Here is a 14,993-nt window from a genome sequence, read left to right as displayed (position 1 = left end):
AAGCCATCGGGGATGAGCCAACGGTCTCGGGAAGAGCCGGGCCGGGTGACGGGAGCGCCCGGTGCGGGGGCAGCTCCTGCACCGCGGGGACCGGAGCAGCGACACGAGCGCAGCCTGAGGGCACCTGCACATGCAAAGACGCTGGAGAGGAGGCCCCTCGGCGCCTCCCTGGCACGAACCCTCCTGCTCAGCAGTTTTTGCTGGGCGCTCTCAGCCCAGGGCACCGCCAGCAGCTCTGCTCCTGTTTCCCGGCTCCAAAGGGAGGTTTACGGGGCCGGGCTGCACTGCAAGCAGGGGCTTTGCCAGGACGGCCCCATCCCAGGCACGGCGTCCCGCACCGGGGGCCACCGCGTGCACAGACGGTGCCCCAAGCCGCACGCTGCAGCCTCCACCTCTCTCCATGCACTTCCCAACACTGTTTTCACATCCAGCCGCTCTCCAAAGCGTACAGCTGCCCCAGGCCGTGCACAAAACGTCTCCCCCATCTGTGGCACTTTGCTGGTGCAGGGCATGAGCAGAGACGCTCTTGGGGACGTGGGGACACGGGCCACGACTACCCGTCATCCTATGGTGCAAGCGAGGAGCAGCAGCTCTGCTGGCACCTCCACAGCCCCAAAAACCCAGCAAGCGGCCCCAAAGCGCGGCCGCCCCGCGAGCAACAGGCGGCAGCGCCGTCCCCGTCCCGCTCCCCCTCTCCCTGTCCGTTTTTTTTTTTTTTTTTAACCCAATTCTGCTTTCATTGTTGGGGCTTGTGTGAGAATTTGTCGGGCTCCGGCGACATTTTGAGTTAATGAGCCGGCATTATCCGGGCCCAATGGGAAAGAAAATGCGGATAATAATAAATCAGGGCATCTGCTGGGCGCACAAAGGGCGGCGGGGAGCAGGTGTGCATGCTAATGAGGGCACGGCAGCTGCTGCGCGCCCGCCGCCGCCGTCACCGTCACCGCCGCGCGCGGGCACCGAGAGCCACCGGCGCCTGCAAACGCCCCGTGCGCAGTCATCTGTTAACCCCGGCCTCCTCCTCCTCCTCCTCGCGCACACACACACGCTTTTTTTCTTAAAACAATCCCTGGCGCGGAGGGAGGGAGGGAGGCGGAAAGGAAAAAGCGCGGGAAGCCGCCGGCGCGGCCGCCCTGCCCCGCTCCGACCATGGGCTCGTTAGCAGGTTAACTCACCTGGGAGCCGGGATGCGGCTTCGCCTGGGGATGCCCCAGCTTTGGCTTTGAGAAACCCCCCAACTTGCACGGGAATGCACTGATTATTCTCTTTTTTTTTAAACGGATTTCTATTCATTTGCTTTAAAAGCTGGTAAATGCAATGAATTCAGGGCGCTGCTGAGGGTCCGGTAGCTGCTTCAGCGCAGGGCTGGCGCGACCCGGCTACGCTCCTTCCGCACCGAGGGGCTATTTCCACCCATAAACTGGAATGCAGCACCAAAGCCACTTTTGGGGAGGAAAACCAACCAAAAAGCCAAGCAGAAACAGCCACCCTTACACCCAGGGCTGCCCATTACCAGCAGTGTGGAGGTGGATCCTGCACAGCGCCCGAGCAAATCCATTATGGGAAGAAGAGAACCACACTCCCCCAAAATTGCAATAATAATTGCAATTTCTTTGCTTTTTTTTGAAGCAGAAGCCCTTATTGCCCTGCTGCTGGCTCTCCCACATGGGGACCGACTGCTTAACAGGAGTGCAAACCGCACCAGCAACTTCTCACTTGCAAGTGCGCTCCGAAGACGCATCCGTGTGCAGGACCCCCCCTTGCAGCCCCAAAACTGCACCCCCAAATCGCGCTCTTCACCCCGCGCCAGCACCGGCAGGGCTGGCAGGGGGCCGGGAAGGGCGCTCCTGAGAGCCGAAGCCAAAGGAGGAATTCCAACAGTGCCAAGCGGCCGCTCCATCCCCAGGCAGAGCTCCCGCAGGGAGCGGAGCCGCCCGAGCTGCATTTAAAAGCCCAACGACCGCAACCGCTTCGGAGACTCCCAGCTGAAGAGGAAAACCTGGAGCCAGGGCCTGCATGCAAAGCAGGAGATCAAAAACCAGGTGGAGACCAAGGCCAGCCTGGGAGGGGATTTATTCCTCGGCTCCGCCGGATCAGAAAGCCCCGAGTCAGCAACGCCGGGACGTAGGGAACGCTGCAAACCTCAGGACAGGTCTGCCCGCTCTGCCGGAGCTGCCGTGGGCACCGGAGCGCTACCTGTGCACGAACACCCGGCCGGGGGGTGTTGCTCACAGGCGAGCGGGCTCAGAGCGCTTGTCCCTGTCCCCTTGGTGCAGGGTCCCCCTGCATGGCCCGTGGCTCCGATGCAGGAGCGAGGTTTTTCCCTTGGCATTTCGCAAGCGAGGGCTATGCAGACTAAACACAGGGCAGCTTATGGGAATTAACATAAAAGACATTAAAGCTGCGCTTTAATTATGGATATATATTATTTGTGTGCGCATACATACATATATATAGGCAGGGCAGGTGCTTTAGGATGAAGACATGCCAGAAAGGTCACCCTGGCTCTGAGAAACCAGCTACCACGCAGCGAAGGGCACTGAGCTCCTGGCATCACCCCGGTCCAAAGGATCCTTCCCGAAATCCCTGCCTGCGCCGCACACCAGTGCCCGGCTCCCGAATCCACCAGGAGCAGATAAAAACTCTCTGTCCTGAGCAGCCGCTCACTCATTCCCCCGGCGGGGCTGGACCCGTCCCTGGGGTTCGGGGGCTCCATTCCGCAGCCGAGCCCGGCTTTGCGCCGCGGCTCCTGCTCGCTCCAGCGCCGTTTTGTTCGGAGAGGTCGGGAGGAGGCCGGCGGCTCCATTCCCACGGCCCCGGCATGCGGCGGGTGCCCGGCGCTCCGCGAGCTCTGCCCCGACCGAGCGCTCTCGTTGCAGCACAGGAGCGCGCAACGCTCCCGCTCCATCCGATCCCGCTCCATCCGCTCCCTCCGCTCCTGCTCCATCCGCTCCTGCTCCATCCGCTCCCGTTCCCTCCTCTCCCTCCGCTCCACGTGGAGCGTGATGCAGGGGTCAGGCAGCGCATCCCTGGGGACATCTCTGACCGCTGAGCCCCGGCCAACTCGCTGCACGGCTCAGCCACTCCACTTTGTTGTGTCTCCCGCACATCCCCTGCACGTTATTCCCGCTTGTGACACCCTGCGGGATTTCAGGGGGCTCCCGGAGCATCCCGGGAGCAGGGATGAGCTGCAGAGCCGCCCGGGGAGCCCATCCACGCTGCCCTTTCGCTGTCTGCCGGCGGCTTCTCCCCCCGATCCCGCCAGCAACAGGTCCCTCGGCTCCGCGCTCGCCCTCCGCAGCAATGCGGCCACTGCAAGCATCCCGAGGCAGATGTTCCGCCGACCTTTCACCCCGCGCTAATTCGGGAGTTTGGGCTGTTTTCCTTTCCGAGCGGAGCGGCCATCTGCCGCGGCGGGTGCCCCGGGCCCCCCCGCGCCGCGGGGCCGCGCGCGGTGACGCTGCCGGCGCTGGCTTTGTCCCCACGCGGCGTCCCGGCCCCGCGCCGCGTGGGCCAGCGCTAGGGCAGGGGCAAAGCCTGTTCTGGGCTCAAAAGGGGTGAAAGGAACTGGAAAACTGCCGGGAAGTCCCGTGCAAGGCAGTGCATGGGGGTGTGTGGTGAGGACGCTCGCTCCTGCAAGGCCTGGGCGATGCAAAATGCGGTTCCGAGGAGCCAAGCGGGAGCTGGACTGCTTGGGTTTCCTCCCTTTGCCACGAGAGCAGAGGAAAGGGGAGATATCCAAGCAGAGAAGCTCCCTTTGCGTCCTCCTTTGCACCCGCTCACGCGAACCCAACCCGGCGTGCTGGGGTTTTCTCCTCCCATTAGACACCCCCGCCACAGGAGTCACTTTTCCAGTCGTGCCGGTGGCTTTTCTGCCTGGCACGGATGGGGATGGACACCCCGATGCTCTCCCGAGATTGCACGCGGTGTCCCGGAGAGGCAGGATCCGCATCCCGCTCTCTCCAGCCCCGCATCCATCACACGCGCTCGGCCCCAGGCACCCTCTGTCCGGGCATGCGCTGCTTCTCCATGGACCACGCAGGACAACTTGGAGGTGCCACATGGACCCCCCAACACCTGCAGCAACAGCAGCACGTTCAAAGCTCCCCAAAGCCCCAAATTCCGCTCCCCAAAGCCCCAAACTCCGCTCCCGATGGCACTTCTGAAAGTCCCATCCAGGTGTCACTTCATTAAACACCCTGGGACTCCAGCCTGGGAAGAACAATTTCAGAGAGGGAGTTTGGTTGGCAAAGCAGCAGGTTCCTCCAAGTGACATCAGGTTAATAAAGCAAGAGCAGATCCCAGCCTTGTTTAATTAAAAAAAAAAAAAAAAAAAAAAAGCAAACTGCAATCCCAAGTCTTTGATGTGTTTTGGTTTTTTCTTCTTTTTTTGTTCCAGGTCGTTTCTGACCTAGCCCAAGCCATCTAATTGAGATTTTTAAGTCCCAGACTTTCATCTGGGAAGAAACTAAAGGAATTCCCAAAGTGGGATCATGGTCAGGGGTGAAGGAAAAATGTGCTAGAGCCACTGTTCTTCTCGCAGAGAGAAAGGAAAAAAATGGCTTTGTTTCCCAAGTAGACATTAGTGCGGACAGCAGCGGAGTCAAAGTTCCCATTGTCATGAAAAACAATATAATCCCATTACTAAGCAAAGTGGCCCGGCTATTCACCAGCACCAGCAACCCACTACCTGGGAAGGAGTCGCTTTTCAATGGGGCTTCATTCACAATAAACATGAAAGATGCCTAAGGAAGAGACCAAGACAAAACTCGCCTCATTCCCACCCTCCACAATGGGAGCCATGAAGTTTTTTTTTCCCCCTAGTTGAATTTTTTTTTTTCCTATATCCTCCGCCGGTGCAAATCCGCACGGCGCTGCTGTTGGCAGGACAGGATTGGCTCTCCCGCTGACGCTGTTCCCGGCTATTTTGAAGCCAAGGACTCGTTTTTGCGGATTGCTTGGACAGAAGCGGGTCCAGAGCTACCTCTGGACAATGACATCCCTGGAAAGCAGCAACCAGCCCCTTGCGGAAGGCAACGCTCCATTTGGAACAACGTCCTGGAGCGCCGGGGCCCCGGCACGTGCGGCTGTTGCCGTCTCACCATGGCCAGCCAAACTCCTCTTTTCCCCAAAAACCAGTTTTTGCTCCACACGGAGCTGCCCGATCACCCTATAAGGAGAATCCCACCAGGAACATGCGCGACCCCCATGTCCCACTCTCCTAATGCTGAAAATAAACCCAAGATTAAGCTCTGAACTGCTACCAAGAGTTGAAGCATCCTATGTTTGGCAGAGCCATTTGCACTGGGGACACTCGGTGGAGCGAGCGGTGGACAGGAGGGGACAGCCAGGAGCAGGACGGGCGGGCAGGGTGGCTCCAGCTCCTCTCCCGCAGCAGCACAAGTTGCTTTTCCTCCAAAACAACAAAAATCCCCCCCAAACCACCTAGCAGCACTTGCAACCTTCAACCCAAGGAGCGCAGGGGCCGATATTTCCGTCGCCGTCGGGTTTATCCAAGGCAACGCGAGCGGCGGAGGGAAGACGCCGCCTTGGGCACCTTTTGCCGGCAGAAATCCCTGTGTCAACACGCGGCCGGCGGACAAAGGGCGCCGCGGCCCCGGGCACATTCCTCCGCGGCGCTCCTTGGAAACCCACCTTTCCCGGGGAGCCGGCGGCCCTGTGAAAGCGCCGGCTGTCGCCCTGCGCCTTTTGACTTTGGGGCCTGCGTCTAACATTTTAATGGGGGCCGGGGCTGTCCCCAGCCCCGCTGGCGGGTCGCTCTCCCGCCCCGTGCCGGTCCCGTGACGCGGCTCTTTGCTGGCCAAGGGATGCGGATGAGCTCGGCACACGATGCCCTCATCCGTCGCCGATGGCCACACGTCTCCGCAGGTGCCAAGGGAAGGTTTGAAGGGATTAGCCTCCTCCCAGTGTCTTTGGGAGGGTCTTTTTTTGGCTTTCTGCACCAGGGTGCTCAGCTGCACCCATGGCGAAGGTAGGATGAGCACGGGGTGAGGGCTTTCTCTTCCCTCTGCTCTCAATGAACACGCACAACTCTGCTCAGTGGTGATATATTCCGGATATATTTCCGGATATCTGGAAATAAATCACGGCACATTCAGGAACACTCAGTCCCCGTGGTGCCATGGAGTTGGTGCCCTGCAGGAGACACATCCAGCAGGGCCATGAACAAGGGTGCCCTGGGCAAGAGGCGCGGGATGGAGCGGGCGGCAAAGCAGGGGCACCAGCGCCAAAAGCGCCTTTTAATCCTCGCAGGAACAGTCCCTGGTGGATGCATCCATACGGAGTGTTCAGGATGAGTCCTTGGCCCAACACAGCTCCCACCAGCCAAAGCGGATGCCCAAACCTCCAAGCACCAAGACAGTGGCTCGCGGGGGACCAAAAGTGCCATAAAAAAGACAGGACAAGCAGGAGGAATCAGCAGCAAAGCTCAGCTCTGCAAGCCCAGCCCATGCAACCTGCTAAGCCCGGGACGGATCCAGCCCAGCCCAGCAAAGCCCAGCACTGTAAGAAGGGCCGTTCTTGGCACCGCTGACTCTGGATCAGGCCCAAAGCAACACGGATCTCCCCCCGGAGCCTGGCAAGGCGGAGAGCAGCTCTCCTCTCTGCAGAGCCCTCCCAGCCCACCGCACGGCCGCTTGCCTGCAGCCTGCCCCATCTATTAAGTAAGGGCAATGTTATAGCATCATTAAAACTTAATAAATCCATTTCCCTATAAATACCATTCAATACAGGGTTTTTTTTTTTTTTCGGAAGGGAATTAGGGTGAAAACTTGTTAAAGGAAAATGATTTACGCACAAATAAATTTTTGCAACTTGACCGAGCGTGAAAGTTTCCCATTAAAATGCAACTCGGCTCTCTTTGCTGGAAACGTGCAAGAACCTAAATAACCAAGGCCTAAACATTAACCGTTTAACTGGCTTTTCCAATATTAACTCCAGGCCGCTGTGGGGGAAGGCGAGGATGTGCCAGGGGGATGCCAAAACCAGGCAGCGATCACTGCGCCAGGGAAATGCAGCCCAGTGCCCGTGTCCCCAGGATGATGCTCCCAAGGGTCTGTTTTGGGGACATGGGGCTGGTTTTTGGACCCTCTGTATGGGGGTGAGTGAGGAAAGTGCCTAAACGCCTCCCTCCTGCGCTGCCGCCCATCCCTATGGGAGCGATGCCCATGGGATGGAGCCCTCCTGCAGACTCTGGACATCCCAATACCTGGTCCAAAGTCATCCCCTGGACCTGGGGGTTCCTTAGCCGTGGAGAACGCTCCGTCCGGATCCAGAGCGCGCCGGCTCGGGCTCCCTGCGCCCTGCGGCTACTCCCTAGTTAAACACACTTCTGCCCCATAAACTGCACATTCCACCCACGAACGCAGGCTGTTACCGACGGGGACACCTCCAACACGAGCAGAACGAGGGTCACCACACCTCCGGGCTCGGAAAGAGCAAGTTAATTTCCAAGCAATGTTATTTTAAAACTTGCTAACTGCCTGCTGATGATGTTATCCAGCCCCTTAATTGGCGGGCGGCTTGGTCGCGGGATGACTTATCCGTGTTTCCCTCGTGCAACACGCCATAAACCGGAACGGCCTCCGAGCGGGGAGCGGCATGTGCAGCATCAGCTGGAATGAACAGACCTACCCGGGGCTTGCACGGGTGGAAATACAGCCCTTTGCAACCAGGGTGGTGTAAGAGGGGAGGGAGCGAAGTGAAATAAAAGCATAGGCCACGTGCCAACGCCAGTGCTCTACTCTGCAGAAGTTCTGCAGGTCCTCAGGTGATTACAACCTGCACAAATAGCTCATCCTCTCTGCATCCCAGGGAGCTACAGAGCCAGTCCCTTCCTTTTCTGCTCATTTCAATGCCACAAGCACCCCCGAGGGTCCTGCCAAGGTATCTTCTCTTGAGCAGAACCAGTGGTGACCTCCAGCCCAACAGAGCTGGCTGGGGAGCTCCATCACAGCCATCCAAACAACTGGGGGAAGACCAAAACCCTCAGACCAACCAATACAACCCAAAGGGGAGTTAGTAGAGGTAAGCAGGACCACTTAAGGCAACGGGTAACCAGGAAGACACCTTGGAGAGAGGAGGGACTTAGAGATCCTTCTAGAAACAAGTTAGAAATCCCACCGCTGTCCCAGTGGCTCCACCAGCCCAAGTTCTCAGCAGAGTTTCTCCTCCACTGGATTCTGCAACAGGTGACGCTTCTGTATTTCTAATCACCCCCCTCTTGCCCATTTCCACCGTGTTCTTTCCGAGAATGAGATCAGACATGAAACAACCACCAAGGGTTCTCAACATAGCTGAATCACCATCGGCGGGTGCTTTAAGAGCTTCCTCCACTCGATTGTTCAACACTCCACCCTCTTCCTCTCCAGCACCGAGACTGCATTTTTTCTTTGTTATTATTTCATGGAAATAACGCTGGGTTAAAGCACATGAGAAAAAAAAAATCAGACCAAAAGGAAACTTCCGCCCTTTGCCGTGAGATAACAATGACTGAGCAGTTGAATAACTCGGGGGGCAGAGCGAGCTGCAAAATTCAGATCGCTCCTCCGGCTTCCTGGTTGTCTCCAGAAACAGCTTTAAGCTAAAATAGTCTTTGCTTGCGGCTCTGGTCCCTCCTTCCATGTCCCAGGTCACCCTTTGCCCATGGCAGCTGGCAGGGATGATGTTCATTAGCTCAGGGGCTCCATCCCGCCCGCGCCGCGGCGCGACTCTGATTCATAAACAGAGGAAGTACTTTAGCAAACTGACTTTTCCCCCTTTTCAGAGTGCACCTAGTGAGTAATTTAACTTATTCCTTTCCTTTGCAGCCTACTTTGCCTCTCTGGGCGAGATGACGACAACACAGCCACAGCCCTTCTGACTTTAATAGCGAGGCGCTGGTGGAGCGGGGCTCCAAACTCAGCCCTCTTTCATGCCATCTGCTTCCAACTAGTGGAACAAGGGAGGTCCTGGGAATACGAGTCACGTGGCGCCGCAATCTAAAATCAGCCCTACTCGTTTGCAGCGATGCCAGTCAAAAATCACAGTTATCCCGAAGTCTAATTAGGAGCTATCACTACAAGCCCAGAGGAGCTTTTGGAAAAACCTCATTCTGTCTGGGAAAAAAATGTCTCAGTCAAAGAGGAGCCTTTTTGGGAAAGCCACAGCTCAGCAGCCCCGTGAAACCCAAGTGCTGTGGCCGCCGGCCACCATCTGCTGCCCAAGCCACCCGGCCAGGGCACTTTTTAGGGCTCCAGGTCTGGCACAAGTGCCATGCGTGGGATGGAGATGCCCCACGGTGCCCGCAAGGGCGCCCAGCAATCCCACTATTCCTGCCACGATGGAAAGCTGCTCCAAAGGCTGTTTAATTAGTCGCCTCCGTTTGCAAGCCCTCCAGCCCATCCAATGCCCAGTGCCCTTCATTCAATCAAAGCTCGATGTGTCCCGGCTTGCCTGGCAAGGGGACAAGCAAGATAAGGAACCCGCAGGGCTGCAAACTATCACTGTAAAATAATAAAGGCCAAGAAAGCTCCTCACTTCACCCTGGTGGTTTCCTTTCCGCAACAGGGCCGATAACTCCAAAACGGAGTTATCAGAGTCGGCTTTGAGTAACCCGACCAGCTCTCTCCTGCGACAACCGCCAGGACGCTCGTCCACCGGAGCAGCTTCTCCTTCCTACGCTATTTATTTCACTCCACTTTCTAATTGGATTTGTGGGGAAGCACAATGGAGCTTTATGGCCAAACTTTGTTAAGTGCCAGGCCGAAGGGAGATGTGGCCAGCAGCCAAAATGGTGCATTTCACGCAGGCGCCAAAGGGCAGTGCCAGCTTTTCTGTGTCTGGTATCTGTGTTCTTGGCTCTGCTTTGTTTAGGAGCCTTGGAAGCAAAACTCCTCGTAAAGAGATATTCAAACAAGTGAAAAAAAACACAGGATTTTGCTATCAGATACCTCGAGGAGTTGCATCTCCTCAGCCCGTCAGTACCTCTAGTATCTGCTTTGGTTGCTCATTATACACACGCCGTATGGGACGGCTGTTTCAGCATAATGTGAACATGCACCTTAGCTTCCTGCAAAAATGACTCACACGTACTTGCAAAGCCATCACGCTGCCTGCAGCTGTAGGAGTCACTTATTTACAGCTACCAGTGAAGTTCTTCAAAGTTAACTTTTTTCTTTTTTTTTTTTTAAAAAAAAGCAACCCACAACCCTACTTCGGGAGCGTTGCCTCTGCACAGAGCTCTCACACATCAGGTCTAATTAGATTCCATCACCATCTGCACATGAAATGTAAATCAGGAGTTGCAGAGACTTAAGAAAAAAAGGGAAAGAATGACCACAAGGAGAAGGAGGGGTGCAAGGTTGGGGAGGGGGATGGAGGGTTGGGCATTCTGGGAAGCCATACATGATTAGTCACACAGCATTAATCTGCCTCCCTTAACAATAGCTGCCGAATTTCGACCGAATCCCAGCTGTCGCTCTCTGAATGAAAGAAAACAAGATTTAGAGCGTCAAGCGTTGGTAAGGGCTTCTGTGCAAAAAAAAGTGGCGTGCATTCATTAGTAGCTCACAAAGGGACCCAGCCTTTGTCCATTAAATTGCTCATGTGCCTGATTGATTTGCTGATTTATTTTCACCAAAGGGTTGGGGGGCTCAGCTTGGAGGACGGGGGTGGGAGGTGCCCGGCGAGTAACGGCGCCCGGGCAGATTTGCAAAGAGCAACACACATTGTCAAGGAAAACTGCCATTCAACAGGTTGGGATTGGAAATGCCTTCAGGTTTCTGCACAGAGAAGAACTTCCTATTGGGAAATGTGGGGTGGGTGGGAACATCTCCCTGCCTGCTCTCGGCTTAGGGCACGTTTAGCAGGCGGAGGGGAAATCTGGCCGGAAAACAGAGCCTTGCCCATTCAGATTTCTTTTATGGAATAGTTTTAAAAAGGGAGCTGGAGTCTTATTCATTTCTCTGGGTTATTGTTCCCTGGGAGCCTGGAGTGAATCGACCGTCGCTGCGGTGGGTCGCTTGGTCCTTCAAAGAGTCCCAACATTTTACATTTTACATCCGTTTCCCCCCCAGTCCGCTTGCAGAAAGCGCTTGCACGAGTGCCAGGTCCTGGAGCCTGGAGTCCTGGATGCTCCGCTTGGCACCAGCTCCAGGGAGCTGCGGGGAGAAGGTGGCCACACCAGAAACGACCCCTCAGACGTGTTTGGGGATGTCCCCAAAGCAGAGCTGCTAATTGCCGGGTGCGAAGGACCAAAAGGCAACGTTTTGGGATAGGAGGGAGCTGGGCCTGAAGAAAGCAGGATTCAGACCCCCCTCCCACTTGCCCCGCGAGTGCCGCAAGTTGCCACCTCGCTCCTGCTCCGTGATCCTCGCAGGGCAGCCCGGAGAGGTAACGCCAGCCAAACATGGCCCTTTGCCCATGTTTTTCCACCCAGCTAGGAACAAAGCCCGATCCTGCCCAACTCGCGGTGACTCCTACACAAGCAGGTTATTCTTGCCACTCAAGGAAAGCAAATGCATCTCGCCCTATTAAATCCAGAGCCTTCAAAGCAAAGTCAACACGCACGTCAATACTTCGGGCTAGGGAGATGAAAATCCTCCGGCTCTTCCATACTTACTGGCACACCTCCGTCCCGTTGAGGAAAGTTTCGCACTTGCCGCCGTTGAGGCAGGACTCGGCAAGCTGCGTGCACCGCAAACCTGCAAAGAGGAGCTCAGCGTTAGCCCCGGAGCGGGACGGCCCCGGGATCGACGGCCCCGGGATCGACGGCCCCGGGATCGACGGGGACCTGCCAAAGGCTGGTGGTGCAGGGAGGCATCCGCATCTCCAGCTAAACAGAGGAGCCCAGAAGATGTGGGCAGCAGCCCCACGTCCCAGCGGGGAGTCGATTGCCTGAAAATAACCCGGGTGGCCGGTGGCAGACGAGTTCCTGCCTCCGCAGCACCCTGCCCAAGGCCCGAGGGCAGGATGGATGGTGAAAACCACTGGGTCAGGCCCTCGAGTGACAAATGCCACTGGGGAGACACCACCCGCCCCAGGGCCCGCGAGTTATCATTGACTCGCTACCGAAATGAGTCGCTCGTCACAACTTGCAGCGAGTGAAAGGTTTCGCTGTCTGGCCCTCGGAGCCAAATTCTGCACAGTTTCCACAGCAACTCGCTCAAAGTACCAGAATCGCTTCCGATTTCTAGCCGGGCTCGCTGCTCCCTTCTCCTCCGCGAGCGCGTTGCGGTGATGCTCGGGTGACATCGCTGCGCGGCCGCGGCCACTGCAGACCACGGAGCTTTCAGCTCCAGCAGCCGAGACGCAACCGCTTCCCCGAGGGGCCGGGGTCCCCCCCGGGGGTCTCACCCACTGCCCACAGGGCAGGGGGGCGGCTCCGGCCCCACCGTTTTCCCGGGCCGGACCCCGGGCCGCCCCGTCCCGTCCCCGCAGCACCGGGTGGGCCTGCAGGAGCCCCGGGGCTCTCGCCACTTTTGGGGGGCTCCACGTCCCCCTCCCGACGAGGGGACCCCGACGGCCGCTTTACGGGGGGGCGCCCGGACCCGCCTCGCCGCGGGGGGGGGGGGGCGGCAGGGGGAGGTGGGGGGGGGCAGGAGGGAGGGCCGAGGCGGGGGGGGGGGTGGCGAGGGAGCGGGGTGACTTTCAAGAAACAGGAAACCGAGCAAATAATTAAAAAGAAAACATGCAAAACGGCCAGAACCTCTCGCGGAACAAGAGCGGCGAGCGCGGCCCCTCCGCCCGCGGCCCCCCGGCCCCGCTCCCCACGAGGGGCCGAGCCCCGGGCCGCCGAGCCCGCTTCCCCCCGCGTCCCCGAGCCCCGGAGCGCCCAGCACCGTCCCGTCCGGGCGGGCTCTCCGCGGGGCGGCAGCCGCTCCTCCTCCTCCTCCTGCTCCTGCTCCTGCCGCGCTCGCTGCAAACTTCCTCCCCGCGCAGCCCCGCGCAGCCCCGCGCCGCCGAGGCCGGCCCCGCTCCGACGGGGCGGCGAGTCCCGGCGCGGCCCTCACCTCGCGTCAGGGCGGGCAGCAGCGCCAGCACGAGGCCGGGCACGAGGAGCCGCTGCATCCCTGTGCTCTCGGGGCTCCTGCCCGCTCACAGCCGCATAGATCCGCGCGGTACCGGCCGGGCCGGGCCGGGCCGAGCTCGTTGCGCCGCCCCGTCGGAGCCGCGGACACAGCGCGGAGAGCGCAGCGACTCCGAGCGCCCGGCGCCTCCCGCGGCTGCTCTGCCCCGGCGGCCGGGCCGGCCCGGCGAGGGAGGAGGAGGAGGGAGGAGGGAGGAGGAGGAGGGAGGGAGCGAGCGAGGAGGGCGGCGACGGCGCGGGGCGGGACACGCGGCCCGGGACGGCCCGGGCTCCCCCCGCGGAGCAGCGCGGCCCGCCCGGGGGCACCAGCGTGTGGAGCGGGCAGCCCCGCGGACACCCCCGTGCAGCCCCTGAACCCCCCAAAGGATCCCCCCATTAACCCCCGTGTAGCCCCTGGACCCCCGCAAAGAATCTCCCCATTTACCCCCGTGCAGCCCCTGAACCCCCCAAAGGATCCCCCCATTTACCCCCGGGCAGCCCCTGAACCCCCCCAAAGGATCCCCCCATTTACCCCTGTGCAGCCCCCATGCAGCCCCTGAATCCCCGCAAAGAATCTCCCCATTTACCCCCGTGCAGCCCCTGAACCCCCCAAAGGATCCCCCCATTTACCCCCGTGCAGCCCCTGAACCCCCGGAAAGAATCTCCCCATTTACCCCCCTGCAGCCCCCCACAGCCTCAGAGCCACCGCTGCTGGTCCCCCAGCTGTGACCCCCGGGGCTCAGGGCCTGCGTGGGGCCGGGGGCACCGCGATGGGGCTGGGCATCCCCCCGGGGGCTCCGCGTGCAGGACCGGGCTCCCCCAGAGCAGGGGGCTGCCCGGTGGCCCTGGCACCGGGGCCGCACGCGGGCGCGGGTTTTGGGGGCCCGCGGAGCCGCGCGGTGCCCGGCTCGGTCAGGATGCTGGTGTCTGTGCGCCGTGAACTGCTGAACTCGCAGGCAGCGCAAACGTGCACACAAATCAGCGCCGCGGCGCAGCCCGGCCCGGCACCCTCAGGGTTCCCGGCGTGTGGCCGCTGCGGCCCCAAGGCCCCTCGCAGGGTCCCTGCCTCACGGTGGCCCTGGCACCCCACGCGTGGTCCCGCTGCAGCGTCTTTGCAGGGGTCGTATCCCCTGCTTTGCCACCCGCGTGGTCCCCCCTGTTCCCACCACGGCCCTGGGCAAATTGAAGCCAGGCCCCAGCATCAGCAGCCTGAGCGCCCGTTCAGCCCCCGAATGCAGATGTTGTGGGGGCTGCGTGATGTGGGGGTCCTCGTGGGGGTGCCCTGCTCTGCACCAGGCAATGGGAAAACCCCCGGGATGACAACCGGGAGTGTGGAGGATTTAGGGCGCTCACAGCTCCCGGGGACACCGGGGTGGCAAACTCATCCCGGCGACGGATCCAGGGCCGGGCGCCGCAGCCGGGGCGCTGCCAGCTCCATCCAGGGATGTTTCTGGGCCCTCAAACGGCTCTTTTAGAGCTCCTGGCTCTGCTGCGGGATGTGGGGAGGGGGTGCGGGACCAGCTGTGCCGGGAAAGCCTGGGAAAAAGGGAGGGAAGAGCCCAGGCCCGGGAAGGGTTAACGGGGGGGATGTGACACCCGTCATCTGCGTCTCTCATCACAGGGCACTCGGCTCCCCCCGGGCTCATCCCGCCCCGTCCCATGCCAGGCCTGCTGTTATCCCACTGCTTCCTGTTGTAAATTATTTCCAGAGCAAGTGTGAAATAATTAAACAAACCGAAGGGCAGAGTCTGCTCAGCAGATCAAAGGAGCCAGCCCGGGGCGCTGCTCCTCGCCCCTCCGCGCTCCGAGCGTCGCGGCTGCGCTCCCGGTGCCCTTGGCTGCGGGGCCGGCACGATGCTTGTCCTGCAAACCCCCCTGCAACCAGGGGAGCAGCCTCGGGCACCCCTGCAGAGTTTGCCCAGGTGAG

The 14,993-nt window shown here is 59.7% G+C and overlaps 1 protein-coding gene across 2 annotated transcripts in view; it reads right to left on the bottom strand.

The window, feature by feature from the left end:
* The window catches only part of NOTCH1 (notch receptor 1), a 36,974-nt gene extending 23,852 nt beyond the window's left edge, over window positions 1-13,122 (bottom strand). For both annotated transcript variants that reach the window (XM_088525333.1, XM_088525334.1), the window contains exons 1-2: window positions 13,011-13,122; window positions 11,621-11,702 (exon numbers count right to left, since the gene is read on the bottom strand). In XM_088525333.1, coding sequence (XP_088381459.1) covers window positions 11,621-11,702; window positions 13,011-13,068 — 140 coding nt within the window. In that variant the 5' untranslated portion in view covers window positions 13,069-13,122. The remainder of the gene's footprint in view (window positions 1-11,620; window positions 11,703-13,010) is intronic.
* Window positions 13,123-14,993: the final 1,871 nt, after the last annotated feature.

This window comes from Tinamus guttatus, unplaced genomic scaffold, assembly GCF_059628265.1.
Source record: "Tinamus guttatus ecotype Peru unplaced genomic scaffold, ASM5962826v1 Tinamus_guttatus_pri_ptg000226l, whole genome shotgun sequence".
Taxonomy (NCBI): Eukaryota; Metazoa; Chordata; class Aves; order Tinamiformes; family Tinamidae; genus Tinamus; species Tinamus guttatus.
The sequence above is the reverse complement of the archived record's forward strand: the minus strand, read 5'-3'. Positions and strand labels throughout refer to the sequence as shown.